General features: G+C 48.1%; 1 protein-coding gene across 1 annotated transcript in view; it reads left to right on the forward strand.

Moving 5' to 3' along the window:
* The window catches only part of KIF25 (kinesin family member 25), a 72,914-nt gene that overhangs the window by 22,242 nt on the left and 25,765 nt on the right, over positions 1-24,907 (forward strand). The window contains 3 exon segments of the mRNA XM_024357516.2: positions 1,840-1,928; positions 8,243-8,279; positions 23,139-23,206. Of these exon segments, the coding sequence (XP_024213284.2) occupies positions 1,840-1,928; positions 8,243-8,279; positions 23,139-23,206 (194 nt within the window).

A 24,907-nucleotide genomic window follows, 5' to 3' on the forward strand; every position in this document is an offset into this window, starting at 1 on the left:
CGGGGGAATCTGCAGAGATGGGGGCGGGGGAATCTGCAGAGATGGGGGGCGGGGGAATCTGCAGAGATGGGGGCGGGGGAATCTGCAGAGATGGGGGGCGGGGGAATCTGCAGAGATGGGGGCGGGGGAATCTGCAGAGATGGGGACTTGCGCGGGAAAAGCAAGGATTCTGCTGTAACTGGAGATGCCGGTGGAGAATGCCCTGCGCCTGCCCCGCCCCTTCCTCACCAGCACCTTCCAGCCACATCTCTCACTGCCCATTAACAAGACCCAGAGGCTCTCGTGCTTACTTGGTCGAAGGTATGAGACCTGAGATCCCATGAAATTTAATGTAAAGTCTCAGGGTTTGATTTTACAACACGAGGATGCCAAGGTGCATGATTGAGTGGGTGACCCTCGCTTCTGTGAGGTTTGATTTTGATGGTTGCACTTTGGCCAGTCTCTCCGAATTCCACCTGCCCGAGGCCCACGAAGCCAGTGTTCCTGCGAAGCTTCTCTTCCCTGGCCATGCTGAGAGGTTCTCCAGCTGTTAGATGTGTCAAAGAATAATTCTCATTTTAAGCATCTACTTATGTAGTTCAGTGCTCCCAACATTGATATAAGAGAACATTTATTGAGTGCTTCCTGTGTACCAAGTACTTTTGAAAGCATTTGGTGTATTTTCTTATTTAATCTTCACAATAGCACCACCTCTCTGGGTTGCTATAGACAAAGGGAGATATCAGTGAAGCACCTGGCACTTCAGAAAGTCTCACTACGCTGCAGCTTTTTTTTTTTTTTTTAATCTGGAGCATGAAAAAGATAATATGAACCTTCCTAAGATGGAGTCAAGTCCCACAAGGAAGAATTGGTTGTGGAAGTTTCTGAGTGTTCCACCTCAAGCCTGGTCTCCTGGTCTAGCTGAGGAGCGTGCAGTGTGCGGCCCATGCAGAATATGCAGGCAGAGGCTGATCCCAGCTTCTGTGGGTTCATAGAGACCAGACGGAGGCTGTAAATCATTGGCCTATGACACCCACTTGGTTTTCAAAATGTAGAAGGAGCTGCTCAGCATGACAGGGTGGATAAACTTGCTGTGAATCCAAGACAAGATTTCAGAACGGATTTGGCAAGTTCTGAGCACGTACGGAGAAGACGTGTTGCTCACTGGAAACCAGTGGAGTTTATGAGAATAAAAAGCTTCTAATTTCCTTCCAGTCATTAAATCAAGGAAATATGACAGATACTGAATTTCCGAAATCCCCTCTAAAATGCCTAAAAGGTCGAGCCCAGGATGCCATTCAAAGGGATTTTCCTTGGTACTTATTACCAAGGGATACCCCTTTGCCAAGTGAACACATTTGTGAAGTATGAATCCAGAAGTTTAAAATAACTGTTCATGGCCGGGCACGGTGGCTCATGCCTATAATCCCAGAACTTTGGGAGGCCGAGGCGGGCGCATTACCTGAGGTCAGGAGTTCGAGACCAGCTTGGCCAACATGGTAAAAACCCTTCTGTACTAAAAATACAAAAATTAGCTGGGCGTGGTGGTGGGCACCTGTCATCCCAGCTACTCTGGGGGCTGAGGCAGGAGAATCACTTGAACCTGGGAGGCGGAGGTCGCAGTGAGCTGAGATTGCATCACTGCACTCCAGCCTGGGCGACAGAGCAAGACTCTGGCTCAAAAAATAAATAAATAAAATAACTGTTCACTACCCTGCAGGGGTCTTTCGAAGTGGAGACGGGTGCTGCAGATCTCACGGCCGCATCTCAGGAGCTGGTGCTCGGTGCACGTTCAGTGGGGGATGCTCCGCAGTGCAGGCTCGCGCCCGGGTTGACACGCAGACCTCTTGATCATTGCAGGAGCTGAAAGGAAATATCAGAGTTCACTGTCGGATTCGTCCTTTGTTGCCTTTTGATAGTGAATCCGAGGATCCAGTTTTGCAGAGCAGGTAACCTGTGTTTGCACGGTGTGTGTATGTCTGTGTGCTCAGGGAGAAGACAGAGGAGTGGCACAATTTTAAATGCTGTCTACTGTCCTGCCCCCGGTCCCAAAGCAGGACATTCTCGAGTTGTGGGTGGGGGCTCTGTTTAAGGATGGCGCTGTCTTGCTGACAGTGGACACTCTGCAGCCCTCTGTAATACGGCCTGCAAAAGGCCAAACTGCCTGAGCAGGCCTCTCGTGCGTGGTAGTGGTTCTGCACCTGAGAGGGCGTCCGTCTTTTCGTGGTTTGCCTCTGCGGGGTCCGACCGAACAGGGACAGGCTTTGAATGGACTTTTCCCTTTATGTCACTATATCAAAAAGGGAGCACCCTGCCTTTATGAACCCCAAAGACCACCCACTCCGCCATGCAGGCAGTCAGTGAGTATTGACTCAACTGATACTTTTGACTTAGAGAAAGTTTTGATGGTATTCATGGATACAGCAAAATTATCTGAAGTTCATTTACTCAAATGCTTACTTGAAAACCATACTCAATGTGACTTACTTCCTTCCCCATGAAACAAACCCCCTGGAAATCCCCACTCCCATCCTGACCACACCTGACCCTCCCCACTCCCATCCTGACCACACCTGACCCTCCCCACTCCCATCCTGACCACACCTGACCCTCCCCACTCCCATCCTGACCACACCTGACCCTCCCCACTCCCATCCTGACCACACCTGACCCTCCCCACTCCCATCCTGACCACACCTGACCCTCCCCACTCCCATCCTGACCACACCTGACCCTCCCCACTCCCATCCTGACCACACCTGACCCTCCCCACTCCCATCCTGACCACACCTGACCCTCCCCACTCCCATCCTGACCACACCTGACCCTCCCCACTCCCATCCTGACCACACCTGACCCTCCCCACTCCCATCCTGTCTACACCTGACCCTCCCCACTCCCATCCTGACCACACCTGACCCTCCCCACTCCCATCCTGACCACACCTGACCCTCCCCACTCCCATCCTGACCACACCTGACCCTCCCCACTCCTATCCTGACCACATCTGACCCTCCCCACTCCCATCCTGACCACACCTGACCCTCCCCACTCCCATCCTGACCACACCTGACCCTCCCCACTCCCATCCTGACCACACCTGACCCTCCCCACTCCCATCCTGTCTACACCTGACCCTCCCCACTCCCATCCTGTCTACACCTGACCCTCCCCACTCCCATCCTGTCTACACCTGACCCTCCCCACTCCCATCCTGTCTACACCTGACCCTCCCCACTCCCATCCTGACCACACCTGACCCTCCCACTCCCATCCTGACCACACCTGACCCTCCCCACTCCCATCCTGTCTACACCTGACCCTCCCCACTCCCATCCTGACCACACCTGACACTCCCCACTCCCATCCTGACCACACCTGACCCTCCCCACTCCCATTGCCGACCACACCTGACCTTCTCACCCTTCCTCCATAAACCTGCCCCTCCCCACTCCCATCCTGACCACACCTGGCCCTCCCCACTCCCATCCCGACCACGCCTGACCTTCTCACCCTCCCTCCATAAACCTGCCCTTCCCCACTCCCATCCTGTCTACACCTGACCCTCCCCACTCCCATCCTGACCACACTTGACCCTCCCCACTCCCATCCTGTCTACACCTGACCCTCCCCACTCCCATCCTGACCACACCTGACCCTCCCCACTCCCATTGCTGACCACACCTGACCTTCACACCCTCCCTCCATAAACCTGCCCCTCCCCACTCCCATCCTGACCACACCTGCCCCTCCCCACTCCCATCCTGACCACACCTGGCCCTCCCCACTCCCATCCCGACCATGCCTGACCTTCTCACCCTCCCTCCATAAACCTACCCTTCCCCACTCCCATCCTGTCTACACCTGACCCTCCCCACTCCCATCCTGTCTACACCTGACCCTCCCCGCTCCCATCCTGACCACACTTGACCCTCCCCACTCCCATCCTGTCTACACCTGCCCCTCCCCACTCCCATCCTGACCACACCTGACCCTCCCCACTCCCATTGCCGGCCACACCTGACCTTCTCACCCTCCCTCCATAAACCTGCCCCTCCCCACTCCCATCCTGACCACACCTGGCCCTCCCCACTCCCATCCCGACCACGCCTGACCTTCTCGCCCTCCCTCCATAAACCTGCCCCTCCCCACTCCCATCCTGACCACACCTGGCCCTCCCCACTCCCATCCTGACCACACCTGGCCCTCCCCACTCCCATCCTGACCACACCTGGCCCTCCCCACTCCCATTGCTGACCCTCCCGCCACTCCAAGGTGCTGTGCTTCCCGGCTGTCCCGACGCCATATGGGGTTGGCTGTATGCACCAGTTTGCTGGGGGCACTGGGTCCCACTCCTGACTCTGTAGCTTTGCTCAGGCTGTTTTTCTGGTCTTGGTTTCCTCCACTTAATCTGTCCAAATGAGCTTTCCCTGGAGGGCCTGGCTTGAGCCTCACCGTGTTTGCATCCTGCAGTTTAGCACCTGACTTGAGAAGGTCTTCAGAAAGCACTTGGCCGGTTCTACAGTGTGAAACAAGAAATTCGGATCTTCTGATAGTCATTGAAACTTTTTCTTTTCAAAGTGTTTAGACATGATTGTGCTGGCTCTAGTACTTTCTGCACTTTTTTGACTGGTGGCCACTTGTCACTTGTCAAAGGACTGGAAATTGGGCCTGTCGGATACGTCAGTGTGGCGCGGGACAGGCCAAGTGGCCCTCATTCAAAACGTGTGGGACCAGAAGAAGTGTTTCTGATGTTGAATTGTTTCATATTTTCGAATGTTCGTGTTTTGTATGGACCGGTTCAGCAAGATAATCCAGTGGGCATTTTCTTTCAGCGTCATCTCAGTGCTCAAAACGTTTTGGATTTTGGAGCATTTTAGATTTCAGGTTTTTGGATGAGGGATGCTCAGCCTGTAGTTAATGGCCCCCAGCGGTGATCAGCTTTCCTGAACTTGCCTTTTACATGGCACTTCCAGACGGCTTTTGTTACACACCAGCCTCCCTGCGAGCCTCCCACCGTAAGAGGCACATACATGCAAATGAATGCAAATGAAATCCCATCAGAAATGGGGCTGCTCAGCTGCAGTAGCCTCATCTGAGGCATGGCCTCGGGCAGGTGAGAAGACACCTGAGGCGTGGCCTCGGGCAGGTGAGAAGACACCTGAGGCGTGGCCTCGGGCAGGTGAGAAGACACCTGAGGCGTGGCCCCGGGCAGGTGAGAAAGACACCTGAGGCGTGGCCCCGGGCAGGTGAGAAGACACCTGAGGCGTGGCCCCGGGCAGGTGAGAAAGACACCTGAGGCGTGGCCCCGGGCAGGTGAGAAGACACCTGAGGCGTGGCCCCGGGCAGGTGAGAAGACACCTGAGGCGTGGCCCCGGGCAGGTGAGAAGACACCTGAGGCGTGGCCTCGGGCAGGTGAGAAGACACCTGAGGCGTGGCCTCGGGCAGGTGAGAAGACACCTGAGGCGTGGCCTCGGGCAGGTGAGAAGACACCTGAGGCGTGGCCTCGGGCAGGTGAGAAGACACCTGAGGCGTGGCCTCGGGCAGGTGAGAAAGACACCTGAGGCGTGGCCTCGGGCAGGTGAGAAGACACCTGAGGCGTGGCCTCGGGCAGGTGAGAAGACACCTGAGGCGTGGCCTCGGGCAGGTGAGAAAGACACCTGAGGCGTGGCCCCGGGCAGGTGAGAAAGACACCTGAGGCGTGGCCCCGGGCAGGTGAGAAGACACCTGAGGCGTGGCCCCGGGCAGGTGAGAAAGACACCTGAGGCGTGGCCCCGGGCAGGTGAGAAAGACACCTGAGGCGTGGCCCCGGGCAGGTGAGAAGACACCTGAGGCGTGGCCCCGGGCAGGTGAGAAGACACCTGAGGCGTGGCCCCGGGCAGGTGAGAAGACACCTGAGGCGTGGCCTCGGGCAGGTGAGAAAGACACCTGAGGCGTGGCCTCGGGCAGGTGAGAAAGACTCCTGAGGCGTGGCCTCGGGCAGGTGAGAAGACACCTGAGGCGTGGCCCCGGGCAGGTGAGAAAGACTCCTGAGGCGTGGCCCCGGGCAGGTGAGAAGACACCTGAGGCGTGGCCCCGGGCAGGTGAGAAAGACACCTGAGGCGTGGCCCCGGGCAGGTGAGAAGACACCTGAGGCGTGGCCCCGGGCAGGTGAGAAAGACACCTGAGGCGTGGCCCCGGGCAGGTGAGAAGACACCTGAGGCGTGGCCCCGGGCAGGTGAGAAAGACACCTGAGGCGTGGCCCCGGGCAGGTGAGAAGACACCTGAGGCGTGGCCCCGGGCAGGTGAGAAGACACCTGAGGCGTGGCCCCGGGCAGGTGAGAAAGACACCTGAGGCGTGGCCCCGGGCAGGTGAGAAGACACCTGAGGCGTGGCCCCGGGCAGGTGAGAAGACACCTGAGGCGTGGCCCCGGGCAGGTGAGAAAGACACCTGAGGCGTGGCCCCGGGCAGGTGAGAAAGACTCCTGAGGCGTGGCCCCGGGCAGGTGAGAAGACACCTGAGGCGTGGCCCCGGGCAGGTGAGAAAGACTCCTGAGGCGTGGCCCCGGGCAGGTGAGAAGACACCTGAGGCGTGGCCTCGGGCAGGTGAGAAGACACCTGAGGCGTGGCCCCGGGCAGGTGAGAAAGACTCCTGAGGCGTGGCCCCGGGCAGGTGAGAAGACACCTGAGGCGTGGCCTCGGGCAGGTGAGAAAGACACCTGAGGCGTGGCCCCGGGCAGGTGAGAAGACACCTGAGGCGTGGCCTCGGGCAGGTGAGAAAGACACCTGAGGCGTGGCCTCGGGCAGGTGAGAAAGACACCTGAGGCGTGGCCTCGGGCAGGTGAGAAGACACCTGAGGCGTGGCCTCGGGCAGGTGAGAAGACACCTGAGGCGTGGCCTCGGGCAGGTGAGAAGACACCTGAGGCGTGGCCTCGGGCAGGTGAGAAGACACCTGAGGCGTGGCCTCGGGCAGGTGAGAAGACACCTGAGGCGTGGCCTCGGGCAGGTGAGAAGACACCTGAGGCGTGGCCTTGGGCAGGTGAGAAAGACAGGCAAGTTTCCACAGTCCCAGAGGCTTCTTTCTCCTGGATGGTGCGGCTCTGGGCTGTTCGGCTTCTCAGAGCTTCCTAAGAAGCTCCATAAACGTGTGTGTGGACTGTCACATTGTTTGTGTTCATCGGCTTTTGGTTTTGAAACATGTTGCATTTTTTCGGATTCATGATGGCTTGCAGATGCTTGATTTCCTGAAGGGGAGAACCTGATGAGCTTGTCTTCTAGATCAGTGGTCCCCAACCTTTTTGGCATCAGGGACCAGCTTCCTGGAAGACCAGGTTTCCACGAACTGGCGGGCCGGGGCAGGGATGGTTTCAGGATGACTCAACTGCATTTCATTTATTGTGCACTTTATTTCTATTATTATTACACTGTAATATACAACAAAATAATAATACAACTCACCACAATGTAAAATCAGTAGGAGCCTTGAGCTTATTTTCCTGTAACTAGAGGGTCCTATCTAGCGGTGATGGAGACAGTGACAGGTCATCAGGCATCAGAGTCTCATAAGGAGTGTGCAACCTGCATCCCTCGCATGCACAGCTCCCAGTAGGGTTTGTGCTCCCAAGAGAATCTAATGCTGCTGCTGGTCTGACAGGAGGTGGAGCTCAGGCAGTGATGCCAGTGATAGGGAGCGGCTATAATTCAGAGAAGCTTTGCTCACTTGCGCACCGCTCACCTCCTGCTGTGCAGCCTGGTTTCTAACAGGCCTCCGTGGCCAGGGGTTTGGGACCCTTGTTCTGTATCACCACCGCTCTAAACTGCGCATGAAGGAGATATTTAAGCGTTATTACTGTAGTATGGATGACTCTCCCATGCAATGCAGACAGGGAAGATGAAAACAAGAAATAAAGAACGGGTATTGGAGTAAAAAAATCAAGAGAAGACAAAAGGGGGTGGGGAAGAGAAGAAAATAATACATACCAAGTAAAGAGTCAAAAAAAATAAAAAGCATAAGGTCCAAAAGGACGAGTGGAGTTTTAGTAAAGGATGGAAGGGTGGATCCATGCACACAGGAAGAGAGGGAAGAGGAGCCAAGCCAGCGTCCTGGGAGACCAGGACAGAGACAGAGATGATGGCAGAGAAGCAGAGGGGTGTTCTAGAGTGACCAGGACAGAGACAGAGATGATGGCGAAGAAACACAAGGGTGTTTTAGAGGCTGAATGTTAGGAATTCAGAAAGCAATTTCTTCATGATGTGTATTTTCAATGTTGTTTCATTCCCTCAGCTCCATCTCTAGAGAAGCGGCCCATGCTGTTGATGACGTGAGTCTACAAGTTTCCTCACAAATTGTATTCAGAGAGCAGCTTCCTGCTTGGTGGGTGTCCTTAGTCCCCACAGATCCCTACAATGGAGAGCAACTCAGAGACTGAATAAATAGAAAATAATTTATTTTAGGCTTTCTTAGTTAAGAAGAGTTGTTTTTGTTCCTTGATTTCTATTGGAACATGAAATTAAGAATTTGACATGCTTTCCTTGTGGGAAACCAGCTCCTGACCCGTAGTTCTATGTGAGGAAGTTACTTCACTTCCGTTTATTTTCCAGCCCAAATGATCAACCAGTGCAAATATGAGCAAGTTCTAAAATTTAGAGCACCAGGAAAAGAGATATAAATATAAAATCAGTGATATCATGGGTGAACTTTGTGATTCTAAACTGGAATCAAGCATGATTTTGTTTCTCCTGAAAGCCTCCTTGCTTTTTAGTTTTATCCACAAAAAGGCCGAGAAGTCAGAAGGAGCAGCCCAACACCCAGGGGTGTCTGAGTACCAAGCCCACTGCAGGAGAAAAGCTCATTTGACACCTCGCATCTGGGCCAGGAAAGGAAGTGGGTGGGAGGAGCCTGGGGCACCTCGGGGGCTGAACAGCAAGGGAGGCCTCAGAACCGAACGGGGGCTGTGTCCCAGCGCATGGAGCCCACGGCAGGCACTCCCTCAACGCGGGATGGAAGCCTGGGGATTAAGGAGGGACTAAAGCAGATTGAAATATATAATTATATGTACAATCTTGAGTTCATAATAATGAGTTTTTAAAAAGACCTCACATTACTTTTTTGGGTGCTAGAACATCAACTCATTATTCCAAAAAGTGATAGAAAGAGAAAAGGGTTATGATGTCCTTCCTGTAGGAAACATACTCAGGGCAGATGCATGGTTTTTGAGGGAACAGAAGATTATAGGTAATAAACTCAACAAATGATAAAACTGGAAACCCATCATTTGAAACCCCCAATGAAATAGTGACTCTAGACCCTCAGAGGATGCTGGTCAGGGGTTGATGGGATCGTCACGATGAGGGTTCAGGGTTGCCTCAAACCCTCTAAGCACTTGCTCCTGAGTGGACGCTGCTCAGGGGCTGATAGGATCTTCACGACGAGGGTTCAGGGTTGCCTCAAACCCTCTAAGCACTCGCAGCTTCCCTGAAGTTGGGATGCAGAGACATGATGTCCCGAGGTGGTGCAGCAGGTGGGACACAGTGGGACTGATGAAGCACTTTTGCTTCAAAATCAAACCAGCATCTAATCAAGTCTTGGGGACAGTCATTTTAAAGGAGAGAAAACCATCTGCCAAGCCAGAATGCGGACATTTCACAGAACAGACTGCCTGGCTTCTCTAATAATAACTTTTGTTTTTAAAGGCAGGAGACACAGTAGAATGAGATGTGTCAGCCTCAGTGTGTCCTGGTTTGGAGCCTGGCGTGCACGAGCCACCTGTCACAGGCGAGCCTGGCGTGCACGAGCCACCTGTCACAGGCGAGCCTGGCGTGCACGAGCCACCTGTCACAGGCGAGCCTGGCGTGCACGAGCCACCTGTCACAGGCGAGCCTGGCGTGCACGAGCCACCTGTCACAGGCGAGCCTGGCGTGCACGAGCCACCTGTCACAGGCGAGCCTGGCGTGCACGAGCCACCTGTCACAGGCGAGCCTGGCGTGCACGAGCCACCTGTCACAGGCGAGCCTGGCGTGCACGAGCCGACTGTCACAGGCGAGCCTGGCGTGCACGAGCCGACTGTCACAGGCGAGCCTGGCGTGCACGAGCCGACTGTCACAGGCGAGCCTGGCGTGCACGAGCCGACTGTCACAGGCGAGCCTGGCGTGCACGAGCCGACTGTCACAGGCGAGCCTGGCGTGCACGAGCCGACTGTCACAGGCGAGCCTGGCGTGCACGAGCCACCTGTCACAGGCGAGCCTGGCGTGCACGAGCCGACTGTCACAGGCGAGCCTGGCGTGCACGAGCCGACTGTCACAGGCGAGCCTGGCGTGCACGAGCCGACTGTCACAGGCGAGCCTGGTGTGCACGAGCTGACTGTCACAGGCATTGTTGGGACAGTGGGGGAAGTCCGAATGTGTCCTGGGTATATAGGGGGGCAAACCTTCTCCTCTATCCTCCTAGGGTCCCTGGTGGAGCCTGAGAATGGAATTGGCCTAAGGCAGGTTGACGGGGAAGAGCATCGGATTTGTTGAATGTGGGGTCTACCTGACACGGAGCCCCACGGAAAATGAAGAGTTGAGGAGTGGCACAGCCTGCACCCTGCCCTGCGGGGTTGGGCAGAGGCCACTGTGGACAAGCAGCCAAACGAGATGGGAGACAGAGGGAAGGCGAGGGCTGTGCTAACAGGTCTGTCTGTGCAGAGCTGCTCAGCTTCGACCCTGTATTAGCCAGGGATCTCTAGAGGGACAGAACGAATGGAATAGATACATATGTAGAGGAGAGTTTATTAGGTATTAACTCACACGATCACAAGGTCCCACAATAGCCATCTGCACGCTGAGGAGCAAGGAGAGCCAGTCCGAGATCCAAAGCTGAAGAACTTGGAGTCCGATGTTCGAGGGTAGGAAGCATCCAGCACGGGAGAAGGATGCAGGCTGGGAGGCTAGGCCAGTCTCTCTCTTCACATTTTTCTGCCTGCTTTATATTTGCTGGCAGCTGATTAGACGGTGCCCACCCAGATTAAGGGCGGGTCTGCCTTTCCCACCCCACTGACTCCAATGTTAATTTCCTTTGGCAACAGCCTCACAATCACACCCAAGATCAATACTTTGTATCCTTTAATCCGCTGATCGAGTTGACGCTCGGTATTAACCATCACAGACCCCATCTACTGACGAGAACATGCTTTGCTCCTGGCCCAGCAAGCGCGGCTCTCACGGGAGGGTCAGGTCCTGCCTTCAGTGCAGGAGGAAGAGGGGAAGCTGGAATGCTCTGCGTGAGCCTCCTGCTTCTCAGGAACATTTAAGTAAAGATAATCCTGATGCCAAAGTGGCATATTTTGGGGTGACATGTTCTGCCACTCTCCATGTGACATTAATTTTATGAAGTGTGATGAATGGCATGGTGATTGTATTCTATTTCTTTTTTTTTTTCTAGAGATGGGGGGGGGTCTCACTATGTTGCCCAGGCTAGTCTTGAACTCCTGGCTTATGTGATCCTCCTGCTTTGGCCTCCCAAAGTGCTAGGATTGTAGGCGTGAGCCACCACACCGGGCAAATTGTGCTTTAAAAGTGTTCTCATCATTTAAAAATGCAGCCGGTAATACTCAGCGATACAACGATCTGTTGTCTGGTTTTGAATGTAAAGTATGCTGAGGAAAGGGAGGTGGGTTTTGCAGGAGTGTCTGTGAAAGAAGACTGGCCGGATATTCCACACTTGTGGTGACGGGCGATTGCACCTGAGGACGTCTTGTGCTGTTTCCCCCATTTCTGTGTACGTTACAAAGTCCCCAGTGAGAACAGTTAAAAAAATGCTGGGCCTCTCCTTCATTCAGCTTGTTATGGTGATCACAAGATGAATTTAGAAAGCACATGAAATGCTAAACACTTCACTAACATTGATAATTTTGAATTCAGGAAAATCTCAGGTCATGTAGGACACAATGGCCATTTTGAAGATGATTTTGTGTCACGTTGATTACCATATGTCTTGTTTGCGGTTCTACAAGGCCCGTCACCTGAATCAGTCTGATGATGGTTACGTATTGTAAACTTTAGAAACTCTTTTTCAAAAGGTAGTTTTAGTTAACGGACTGATAGCCTTATACTTTTTAAAAAGGCCAAGAAAATTGTTATAGCCGTACTTTAAAATTGCTCTTACTATGTCCCCAGAAAGAAAAACTTTTACAATTCTTTATTTTAAAGTATTATTGATTGATTGATTGATTCAGCTTTATTTAGGTAAAATCGACAAAAATTGTATACATTCGACATCTACAACATGATAATTTAATATACAGATGTATATGATTACCATCCATCTTTGGATGACACATGTGGTAATCAGTTTTACAACTGAGCATGGTGGCTCACACTTGTAATCCTAGCACTTTGGGAGGCCGAGGCAGATGGATCACCTGAGGCCAGGAGTTCGACACCAGCCTGGCCAACATGGTGAAACCCTGTCTCTACTAAAAATACAAAAAATTAGCTGGGCGTGGTGGTGGGCGCCTGTAGTCCCAGCTACTTGGGAGGCTGAGGTAGGAGATCGCTTGAATCCGGGAGGCAGAGGCTGCAGTGAGCTGAGATTGAGTCATTGCACTCCAGCCTGGGCAACAAGAATGAGACTCCATCTCAAAACAAAAACAAAAACAAACACAAAACCATACAATCAGTAAAATGATTACCACAGTCAATGGTAATGACTACCAGGATGGCTAAAGAGTAGAAAGGGGGATTTTATCAGTGATATCAGTTTGCAAACTGAGAAGAGACAGTCTCCAGCTCTCTCTGTTAAAAGGTGAACTCCAGGACACACAGTTTGTGCACAGTCTGTATAAGCTGGCCGAAAATAGCTGGAGGTCTGCAGCTGCTTCTCAGGAAAGAATTGTGCAAGGCTGATCCTCTGCCTAATCAGGGTTGCAGTGGTCTGGGTTGTGAATCAGAGTTAGGGATTTTCCTGATGGCTCCCATTGTTAGGGAGTTTAGCAAGAGTGTGGTTTTTCTTGTAGCCATAGGAATTTAGGAAGCTGTCAGGCAGCCAAGCCCTGAACCCCTGACTCACAGGTACCTTTTATTTCCTTAATCTTGGGATCCATCTTAGTTGATAAAGAAGCATCTATTGGTCTCTCAGATCACATTTCCCTGTTGTGGTCAGTCATAGCTTGGATTTCTGTGGGCCCACAGGCCCTACTGCATCACTCTTATCTTAAATGGCCTGAGAGAGAACTTCATGGATTTGTTGTTCTTTCCTTTAATAGAACATTCTCTTTAGTTTACTTTATGGATTTGGCCTACCTTATGAAGGAATACTGTATGGATTTGGCCTACCTTATGAAAGAATTTCTTCCTTGAAGCCAAAAGAGATTCCCATAAAATCTTTTCCTGAAGCATTTCCTCTGTGTTTTCTTCCAGTAGTTTAATCACTTTGTGTCTCACATTTAGGCCTTTGATCCATTTTGAGTTGATTTCTGTATAGTGTAAGAGGTGGGGGTCTAGTTTCATTCTTCTGTATGTGGATTTCCAGTTTTCCTAGTACCGTTTATTGACGAGACCATCCTTTCCTCAATGAGTGTTCTTGACATCTTTGTTAAAAAATCAGTTGACTATAGATACGTTGGTTAATTTCTGGGTTCTCTATTCTGTTCCACTGGTCTATGTGTTTGTTTCTATGCCAGTACCATGCTATTTTGGTTACTATAGCTTTGTAATATATTTTGAGAGCAGGTAGTGTGATTCCTCCAGCTTTGTTCTTTCTTCTCAGCATTTCTTTGGCCTTTTGGAATCTTTTGTGGTTCCATACAAATTTTACAATTTTTTCAATTTCTGTGAAAAATGTCATTGGTATTTTGATAAGGATTGCATTGAATCTCTAGATGGCTTTGGGTTGTATTGTCATTTTAACAATTTTAATTCTTCCAATTCTTGAGCATGAGATGTCTTTCCATTTGTTTGCATCCTCTTCAATTTCTTTCATTAGTGTTTTCTAATTACCCTTTTAGAGGTTTTTCACCTCCTTGGTTAAATTTATTCCTAGGTATTTTAAATTTTTTGCAGCTATTGTATATAAATGGGAGTGCCTTTTAAATTTATTTTTCATTTAGTTCATTGCTCATATATAGAAACAATACTGATTTTTTCATATTAATTTTGTATCCTGCAACTTTACCAAAGTTGTTGATCAGTTCTAAGAGATTTTTGGTAGAGTCTTTAGGATTTTCTATATATCAGATCATGTTATCTTCAAGCAGAAATAATTTGACTTCCTTCTTTATGATTTGGATGCTCTTTATTTCTTTCTCTTGCCTAATTGCTACGACTAGGACTTCCAATACCATATTGATAAGAGTGGTGAGACTTGGCATCCTTGTCTTATTCCAGTCCTTAAAGAAAAAGCTGAAAGATGTTAGGATGTTAGCTGTGGGTTTGTTATATATTGTCTTTATTATATTGAGGTTGTTTTTTTCTATACCTAATTTATTAAGAGTTGTTTTTTATCATGAAAGGATGTTGAATATTTTGAAAAGCTTTTTCTGCATCTTTGGAGATGATCACATGATTTTTGTCCTTCATTCTGTAGATGTAACCCAATTTGTTTAGTGATTTGCATATTTTGAACTGTCCTCACATTTTGGGATAAATCTCACTTCATCATGGTGTATTATCTTTTTGATGTGCTGTTCAATGCAGTTTGCTAGTACTTTGCTGAGAATTTTTGTAACTATGTTCATCAGGAATGTTGGCCTATAGTTTTTTGTTATTGTTTTGTCATTGTCTGGTTTTGGTATCCCGGTTATGCTGGCCTTGTAGAATGAGTTAGCAAGAATTCCCCCTGCTTCAGTTTTTTTTGCAATAGTTTCAGAAGAATTCGTATTAATTATTCTATAAAGGTTTGGTCGAATTTAGTAGTGAAGCCTTCTGGTCCTAGACTTTTCTTCGTTAGAAGACTTTATTACTGACTTGGTCTCATTACTTGTTATTGGTCTGTTCAGATTTTTTATTTCTTTTTTGTTCAATCTTGGTAGATTATATGTATCCAGGAATTTATCTGTTTCTTCTAGGTTTTTGAATTTATTGGCATATGGTTGTTTATAGTAGTTCTGGATGATCCTTTGTATTTTTGTGGTAGCCGTTGTGACATCTCTTTTTCTGTTTCTGATTTTATTTGGGTCTTCCTTCTTTTTTCTGTTAGTCTGGCTAATGGTTTGTTGATTTTCTTTGTCTATTTTAAAAATTAACTTTGTTTCATTGATCTTCTGTATTTTTTGTGTCAATTTCTTTTATTGTGGTTCTAATCTTTATTTATTTTCTTCTATTAATTTTGGGTTTGATTTGTTCTTGCTTTTATAGTTCCTTGAGGTGCATCATAATGTCATTTATATGAATCTTTCTAGTTTTTTAATATAGGCATTTATTGCTACAGACTGGGCTCTTAATACTGCTTTTGCTGTGTCCCATAGGTTTTGGAATGATGTATTTCTATTTTAATTTGTTTCAGAGAATTTTAACTTTTTTGCTGTGTCCCATAGGTTTTGGTATGATATATTTCTATTTTAATTTGTTTCAGAGAATTTTAAATTTTCATTCTTAATTTCCGCCTTCATCCATTGGTCATTCAGGAGCATGTTGCTCGATTTCCATGTATTTGTGTATTTTCAAATGTTCCTCTTGTTATTGATGTGGACTTTTATTCTGTTATGGTCGAATAAGACACTAGATGTGGTTTTGATTGAAAAAAATTGTTGAGGCTTGTTTTGTGTCCTAACATGTGGTCAATCCTGAAGAATGTTCCATTTGCTGATGAAAAAATGTATTCTGTAGCTGTTGAGTGAAATGTTCTGTAAGTGTCTTCTGGTCCATTTGGTTTATGGTGCAGTTTAAATCCAATGTTTCTTTGTTGATTTTATGTGTAGATGATCTATCCAATGCTGAGAGTGGGGTGTTGAAGTCCTCAGTGAATATTGTATTGGGGCCTATCTTACCCTTTAGATCTAATAATGTTTGCTTTATATATATATGGGTGAAAATATATTTACAATTGTCATATTCTCTTGCTGAATTGATCCCTTTATTGTGTAATGTCCCTCCTGTCCTCTTTTTTATGGCTTTTAACTTGAAGTCTGCTTTATCTTACATAAGTAAGGCTACTCCTGATTGCTTTTGGTTTCTCTTTGCTTGGAATATTTTTTTCCATCCCTTCACTTGCAGTCTATACGTCTCTTTACGGTCGAGGTGAGGTGAGTTTCTTGTAGACAGCATATAGTTGGGTCTTGTTCTTTAATCTGTCAGGCAGTTTACATCTTTAAAGTGGGAAATTTAATTTGTTTACATTCAAGATTATTATTAGTAGGTGAGGACTTACTCTTGTCATTTTATTGACTGCTTTTTGATTGTTTTGTCTATCCTTTGCTTCTTACTTCCTCTCTTATTGTTTATTTTTTGCATTTAGGTGGTTTTCTGTAGTGAGTCTGATTCCTTTTGGTATCTTCTTTTTGCATTGGCTATACAAGTGACTTTTATAGTTTTGTATTTTTTATGATGGTGGTTATTGTCTTTTCACTTCCACGTGTAAGACACCCTTGAGTATTTCTTGTAAGTCCCGTCTTGTGGTAATGAATTCTTTTAGTTTTTACTTGTCTGTGAAAGATTTTATTTTTCTTTCATTTCTGAAGGATAGCTTTGCTGGGTATAATATTATTGGCTGAATTATTTTTTTCTTTCAGTCAGCAGTTTGACTATATTATCCCATTCTCTCCTGGACTGCAAAGTCTTTGCTGAGAAATCCACTGTTGGTTTAATGGACTTATATGTGACTTAATGCTTTTCTCTTGCTGCTTTTAAAATTATTTGTCTTTGACTTTTGACAATTTTCCTACAATGTGCCTTGGAGAGGACCTGCCTGGGGGTTCTTTGAGCTTCCTGGACCTAGATGTCCATTTCTCTCACAAGACTTGGGAAGTTTTCTGCCGTATTTTTATTAAATATGTTTTCCTCAGCTTTTCTCTTCTCTTTCTGGAATGCCCATAATACAAATATTGATTCACTTAATGCTGTCCCATAAATCCTGTGAGCTTTCTTCATTATTTTTTATTATCTCTCTTTCCCTCTGTCTGCCTGTGTTATTTCAAAAGACCTGTCTTCAAGTTTAGAATTTTTTCCTTCCTATTTGGTCTAGTCTGTTGTTGAAGCTCTCTATTGTATTTTTTATTTCTCTATTATATCATATATTTCATTGAATTCTTCAGCTCTAAGATTTGATTCTTTTTTATAATTCTGTCTATTGTATTTTTCATTCAAATTATGAATTGTTTTTCTATGTTCATTGAATTGTCTGTATTTTCTTGTATCACTGAGTTTCCTTAAGATTGTTATTTTGAATTCTTTTTCTGGTATTTCATATATTTCCTTATAATTAGGTTCTGTTACTAGAGGATTATTACTTCCCTTTGGAGGTTACATATTTCCCTGCTTTTTCATGGTTGCTGTGTCCCTAACATTGACTCCTATACATCTGGTGAAAAAATTGTCTCTTCCAATTTTATGGAGTAGGTTTCAGGAGGAAAGACTTAGGGTGCGTGGTTCTAGATGGACACAGTAATGTAGTCTCCATATTGTTCCTTTAGCTGTCATACACACTAGTGGTGTTTGTGAGTTTCTCAGTGGCCGACAGTGAGGGAGTCTGTGGTAACAGTGATGTGGCTTTTCCAAGGGTAGGCTCTCAGGCTATATCTCGGGTTCGGGATACACACGTGCACACGGTAGGTCACCCAACATGGGATCTGGCTCATTGGAGTTGGAGCCACATGGCTGTTCCTCCAGCCAGAAGCATGGGCACACAGTTGCTTAGCTGACCTGGGAGTGTGCCTGCCAGGAGTGACTTATAGGGTTGTTTCTCTGATCCAGGACACCGACACAAGGCTGCTCAGCTCGTCTGGGGTATGTCTTCTGGGGCCAATTCAAGGGGCTGTTTCCCATGTCTGGGTCACAGCTGCGTGACTGCTTGGCTGGCCTGAGGGTGTGTTTGCCAGGGGCTGCCCACAGGGCTGCTTCTCAGGCCTGGGACAAGGGCACATGGCTGCTCAGCTGGCCTGAGGTATATCTGCCAGGGGTGACCTGTGTGGCTGTTTCGTGGGTTTGGAGTACAGGTTTCAGGCTGTGTGGCTGGCCTGGGATGTGTCCACTAGGGTTGAACTATGCGGCTGTTTCTTGGGCCTGGGGTACAGGTGCAAGGCTGCATGCCTGGTTCGGGGATATGCTTACTGTTGGTGGCTGAGAAACGGGGCTGTTTCTCAGGCGCTTATTGGGCAGGTGAGGAGCATGTCTGTAGGGTGTTGGGGTACTGTGGGGCTGTTTCTCATGTCCTGAGCACAGGTGCCCAGCCCCTCCTCTGGCCTGGAGGTGTATTAGCCACTAGGAGGCTCAGGTGCCTCTCCTGCTTGGGGAAAGGTGAACAGCAGCTTGGCTAACTCAAGGGCAGGGTTGCTGTGGGTGGGACTGCCAGGTTCCTCCAGCTGGTGGGGCAGTGATGGGGGTTGGTTTCCCTGCTGTGCAAGGCCGGAGTCACAGCTGATCCTGGGCCCGGGCTCCATGCAGCTGGGGTTGTGACGTTCAGCCACCCGTGTAGGCTTGGAGTCATGAAGATGGAGCTCCAAGGCTGGAGAATGGCTGTGGTTTCCATTCCCCAGAGCAGGGTATGCTCCAGAGGTGGCTCTGGTCTCAAGATGGGGCTGTGCTGCAGCAGCTTGGCTCACAGGGATGGCTGGGGGGTGAGCAGTGCACACCTTGTGCTCCTAATCTGGGGCCATGGAGCTGTGTCGTGAATTCTCTGCAGCTCCCAAATGGCTCAAGGCCTGTGAGGACTGCAGGATTCCCCTGCTGTAAGGACTGTAGGTGTTTTCTGTGGGGGCTGGTGGGGATCTGCTGCTTCCCTTTCCCTGCAAGGGGAAGTCCCTTCTGACTCCAGGCAGATCTGACCCAGGCAGGGGAGATGGGGCTGCAGAAGCCAGGTGCCTCCACTCTGCCCTCCTGGACTTCCGGTCAACACAGGTGCCTCTCCACTCCCATGTTGCACTGCACACTCTGCCAGATCTTAGCTCTCTCCCTTCCACGTAGTCCGAGCTCAGCTGTGTAGTCATTGCCTTGGTCCTTTCTTGGGCAGAGGGAGCTGAGCACCAGCTCTCTCTCGTCAGCGTCTTGCTGACTTTGCTCCCACCATGCAAATATATATATATATATTTATCTCACTTGATGCCTTAAGCACCAGTATTCTTGAGTCAAACAAAAGGAGACAGATTAAATCCTCATGATCAGGACTTCGTGTTAACAGGAGCCCTTGGGACCTTATCAATCCCCTCCTATTATAAGTGAACACACAGAGTATTTGTGGTTAGTAATTGCCTTTCTACACTTCCCTGTTTGCATCCTGGTTAACCTGAAGGAGTTTTTCAGTGAGGAAATGCATCCTGAGGCTGAGGCCTGGCCCCAGCCCCTGGGGAAAGCTTATTATGATTATTAACATCACTGTTTGTTGTTACTGTTCCTTGTTACTTTATTCATTCTCTTGGCAGTCCTCTCCCATTCCTGCCAAAGTTCCATCGAATCTTCAGATTTGGATATTTGAGGTTTTCTATCTTACTCGTCAAAATAGAATAAAATTTTATTGGGGCATTTTGGATTCTGTTTTTAAATCGGAATCCAAGATGTTGCTTTTTAATTTGATAGGCCTGTTCATTGAAGGGCTTCATGCCATCAAATCTGCTGAGAAAGCAAATGATCCATTTTGTGACCTTGTATCTCCTGGCTCCCACGTTATGTTTTTATTTCCAAAAGTCTAAAGAGAGTTTGAGTTTGTATTGGACGTGTAACACGGCACTTCATTTCCATTTGCAATCTAATTCAGCATTTCATTGTTTGGATTCAATCTATTAATAAAGTCGATCTCAGATGGAGAATCTGGCTGCTGCCCTAGTTCCTGGTAGCTGTCTTAAAGGCTATTTATTTTCATTTTTCATTTAATTTATATCCACTCTGTTGATAATCAGACATGGGAGAACAGATTTCTGGCTTTGTGTCAAGTTCTTGTTGAACTGTCTTTGTTCGTCCCTGATTCTCCCTTATTGTTAAGTTTGACAGTTACTGACCTGAATGTCTGAATGTAGTCAACAGAGCCTATGTATCAGATGACACTTATTTAGTTACATGCAGCCAATGTAAAGCATATTTTTCTGGTGGTGCTTGGCAGGACTGATAGATTTGATACACCTGAGACAAAATTTTTAATGGTCAAAGACTGTATGGTCCTTAATACATTACTTGTTCTTTTTTAACGTGGGTTCACTGGGCCTTGAACCACCATCCACAGGACTGTTGATATCCACAGCAGGCAGCCTTGGCTTGCACGGAGCTTATAGATGTGCAGTCCCTCCCTCCTGGCTGTTTTGTGTCTGCCTCTGGGAGAGTCCCTGACTCTGTCTGCATGTTGCTCACGGGTCTCCTCTTCCTCTCAGGTTTCCTTAAAATGGAGAGGGTGAATTCAATGTACTTTTAGCTCTGAAATTTGATGGCAAAGAATTTTATGCCCCAAGTGCTTTTAAAGTTATCCTAGGAAATTGGATATAAATAAAAAACTAGATGCTACAGCATGTAAATGTAAGGAAAACAGTTTTTACTGATCATTGCCTCTGAGCCAGGTGCTTTTCACAGGCTGTTTCATGGGAACCTTGTGATTCCTGAGGCAGGGGCCATGCGTCCCCCATGCAGTTGTGTTCAGGCCTCTTCAGGGGAGTGGCTCCAGATGGGCCGTCCCATCTTGAAAAGAAGGATGCTGTCAAGAGCTTGAAAATTTGGGTAAAAGAAAGTTGTTTAAAAAGCCAAGAGAAATGAATCCTTCTTGTGAGATTAAGGGTATTTAGTATCATGAGTGGGGAGAGTTTTTGGACAGGCAGGAAAGCATTGAAGCTGTTTGGAAAAACTAAACTTTGCTGTGGAATAATTTCAGATGTTTAAAATCGAATGATCTCACTGTGGAATGAAGTTCTAAATAGCATGGGGACCCTTTGGACTCAGGCTTGTTTTTATGGCTTTGCACGTTTCTTGTATGGTGTCCCTTGAGCTTCCGGGTCAGACATTGTGGACCTTTGTGTTTTTCGTTTGCTTTTCTTTATGGTTAAAGCTTGGACACTTGAAGACAGCAGTAAAACACTCTGGGGTGTGTGTTCCTGTACGGTTCATACTGGAGCACTAGGATTACATTCTGGCATAGCATCAAAGGAACGGTCCCCGAAGTGGACAGCAGAAAAATGAAAATATGCCGCGAGAAAGGAGCAAGGGGCCTAGGCTGGTGGTTGGATTAGGGACTGGGAGGTCTGTTCTTACGGCGAGGCCAGGGGCTTGGTCCTGGCGGGTGTCGGAGTTTTGCTTCGGTGTTTTGAGCGTGAAGGGAACTGAAGAGCTGCTTCTGGCGTAAGGGATGTGACATTATCATGTAAGAACATGCAGGTTCCGAAACAGTTTCTGGTACACGGTGACTGCCCAGTAAATACTCAGCAGAGACATAAGCTTCTTCTGTGAAAGCCGTGCCGGAGCACGAGCACGCGCAACCTCCACATCCTGGTGGTCGTTTCTGTGCTGCGATGGAGACCACGGACCGCCCCAGCCACCGGCTGCTCCTCCCGGCATTGCCAGAGCCACTGTGGTGGGGCCTGCATCCCCACCCACTCTCCCAAAAGTCATCCCAGGAAATTGGATACAAATCACGGTAGCAAGTGACCTCCCAGTCTACCAAATCCAATAAAGAGTTTTGAACAAGGACCCAAGCGACCTCTCCGCAGCAGGTGGCATTCTGCATCACCCACTCCCTCCCTCTTCACTTTCTTTCTTTGGCTTCGGTGACTTCATCTGCTTTCTTCTTTTCTAATTTGCATTTGAGAAAAATTTCTACAGCAACAACATAAAGGACAGGTGGGAGGGGTGCTGGACTGGAGGCAGAGGCCAGTTAGGGGATAGCCAGGGCGCTGTTTCATTACACTGGACAATAGCAGTGGGCATGGGGCAGGGAGCAACCCAAGGCTGCCTCCGAGGCACAGCCGAGGCTCTGTCCCCAGGCAGCGTGGGGCTGAGGCTGGCGTTCCGTCATTGCTTCCTGAGCTGCCCCACTGAGAGAAACGCCGGGGATTCCCGCGGCCTCTCACCTCTGGCAAGACAGTACAGGTTCACTATTTGATTATATCAGCATTTCACATCGGAGACCTCACAGAATCCAGAGGCAGCAATAGTCCGGCAGCTGCCCACGACTGCCCGTCCAACAGTGAGCGAGTAACAAACAGCAACAACAACCACAAACAGCTGTTGAATCTCACAGCTTTTGTCTTTATAAAATAGGCCACTTCTTTGACATGTTATTGCAGACACACACACAGACACACACACACAGACACACACACTACTAAGAAGAAGGTGTGGTGGTATCATCCTAGCATCCGCTAAACACTGTTATGGAAAAAATCCAGTGCCTCTGGGTTATTCGCCACTGCAGTTGTGGTTTTCATTCTTCCTATCACCCCTGCTATTTCATGAATACACATTTTGTTTTAGAACTGGAACCAATCCAGGTTCATCTTTTCTTTGCTTAAGTGAAACTAAACTAATTTCAGATTTCTTGCTGAAAAATGCCTTTGCTTCCCTTACACAGGATATAATTTAAGAATACAGTCCAGCAAGATCGAAATTTGTTTTTGAAACAGACATGTTAGTTCCACTGGTTACGATGGACTATAATGATGTTTGAGATGTGATTTTTTTGCCATTTGAAAACCTCTCCTGCGAACTGTCAAGGGCCCTTAGAGTCAGTAATTTGGGTGTTGAACCCTCAGCCTGTGGCAGATTGAGGAGCTCTGTTGTGTGTTCCTCAGTAGATGCGACTTTCTTCTTCTCTTTATGGGGGTCGGCAAACCTTTTTGGGAAAGGGCCAGGGAGTTAATATTTTCGTCGTTGAAGACCACGTGGTCTCCAACTCAATCATCCAACTTTGCCCTTGAGGAAGAAGCAGCCATACACAGTCTGTAAACAAAGGACAGGGCTGTGTTCCAGGCAAACTTTGTTGTTTACAAAAACAGGCGGCAGGCTGGGGTTGGTGGGGCTTGTGTTTAATTAACGCAGCACACAAAGTCTTATGACATCGTTTTACTCTTTTCTCTCAGGAAACAGTTCTGGTGAAATGTGATCGTCCTGGCCACCCTCTGATTAATAAGACATATCATTTTGAAAGGTAAGTGCTTTTCAAGATGTCCTATAAAGCAAACTTCCACATTAAAAATACAAATTTTGCATTGGGGTTTGAGTAATGAAATGTGCAATTTATCCTATCATTTGACTAATTGTGATTATAAATACAGACGGTCCCTGAGGTAGATTTTTCAACTTTAGGAAGGTGTGAAAGAGATAGAAATTCAGTAGACACTGTGTCTCGAGTGCCCATTACAACCCTTCTGGTTTTTGCTTTCAGTACAGTATTCAGTAAACTACGTGAAACAGTCAACACTTTAGTGTACAAGCTTTCCATTTGGTGATTTTGCCCACCTGTAGGCTAATATGTGTGTTCTGGGCACACTTAAGGCAAGTTAGGCTGAGCTACAATGCTTGGTAAATTAGGTGTATCAAATGCATTTTCAACTTGCAATATTTTCAACCTACAATGGGTTTCTCAGGTCACAACCCCATCATAAGTCGAGGGACATCTGTAATCCATATGTTCATCGTTTTAAGTAAATAGACATTTTTTATATATCCAGTTTGTTGATAGTAATTTCGTTGTGATGATAGCAACTAACAATAAGGCTTTCTGTCAGATGCCTTCCTCGGCACTGGGTCGTGGTGTATTCCCAGGGTGGTAGGAAAGCCCCGGAAGGCTCAGAATCAATGCGCGTGGCCTTTGGAAAGCCCTGCTCATCCTCCTTCAGGTACCAAGGGCTGGCTGAGTGGTCCTGCTCCCAGGCTCTGTCCTCCTGCTCCTCGGAAGGACGTCAGTGCCTGAGGCCTCTTCCTCTCCCCAGCAGCAGCCTGTATCGCTCGATAGGGTCACATCTGGAGAAGGGCAGAGGGTTCCCCTCAAGCCTCTGCTGAGCACTGACCAGCACAGGAGCGGTAAGAAGGAGGAGGCCAGGAAAGAACCACCGGGGAGGAGCCCGGGAGAAAGTCTGCAGAGCTCACACAGGCCTGGGAATTGTGAGTGCTCCCGCCGGGGCAGAAATACCTCGTGATACACAAGGCCTTGGGTAGAGTGAGAAGTTAGCCCTGGAGTAAAGGCTGCTGGTGCCATGCGGCAGAACTTAAATGCAAGCCTCGAGGGGTCAAGTTGTTTCCAAGTAACTGCTGGCATCCCATAATAAAGCCGAAGAAAAATTACTGGGATTGGAGGGTCAAAACATGGCGCACCCAGTTAGGAGTAATTAGCAAAGTCTGACATCAAAAATTACCAGACATGATTCAAGGAAGTAGGAAAATATGACCTCTAATGAGAAAACTCAGGCAACGGAAATAGAGCGAGAAATAACACAAATGATAGAATTAGTAAAGAAGGTGAAAACAGTTGTTATAAATCTGTGTGTTCAAGGAAGTAGAGGAAAATGTAAACACGTTGAGTGGAGATATGAAAAATTATAAAAAGACCCAAATAAAACATCTGGAGATGAAAAAAATGCCATAGAGGAGACGCGAACGTACTGGTTGGGATGCAGGAGAAAGACGGGTGAGCTTGAGGCCGCAGCAACAGAAATGACCAACGTGAAACCAGGGAGACTCCATAGCGAGTGGACAGAGTGGGCTCCGGGGACAGCTGGGGCTGACGCAAGCCCCACAGTGTGAATGAGCTTGAGGCCCCTGGACGGCACGCTTGAAATGGTGAAAATGTCCATTTCGTTATATGTATTTTTTACCACAATTAAAAAGGAAGTGAACAGAGCATCATGGC

The sequence above is a fragment of the Pan troglodytes genome, chromosome 5, assembly GCF_028858775.2.
Source record: "Pan troglodytes isolate AG18354 chromosome 5, NHGRI_mPanTro3-v2.0_pri, whole genome shotgun sequence".
In the NCBI taxonomy this organism is placed as follows: Eukaryota; Metazoa; Chordata; class Mammalia; order Primates; family Hominidae; genus Pan; species Pan troglodytes.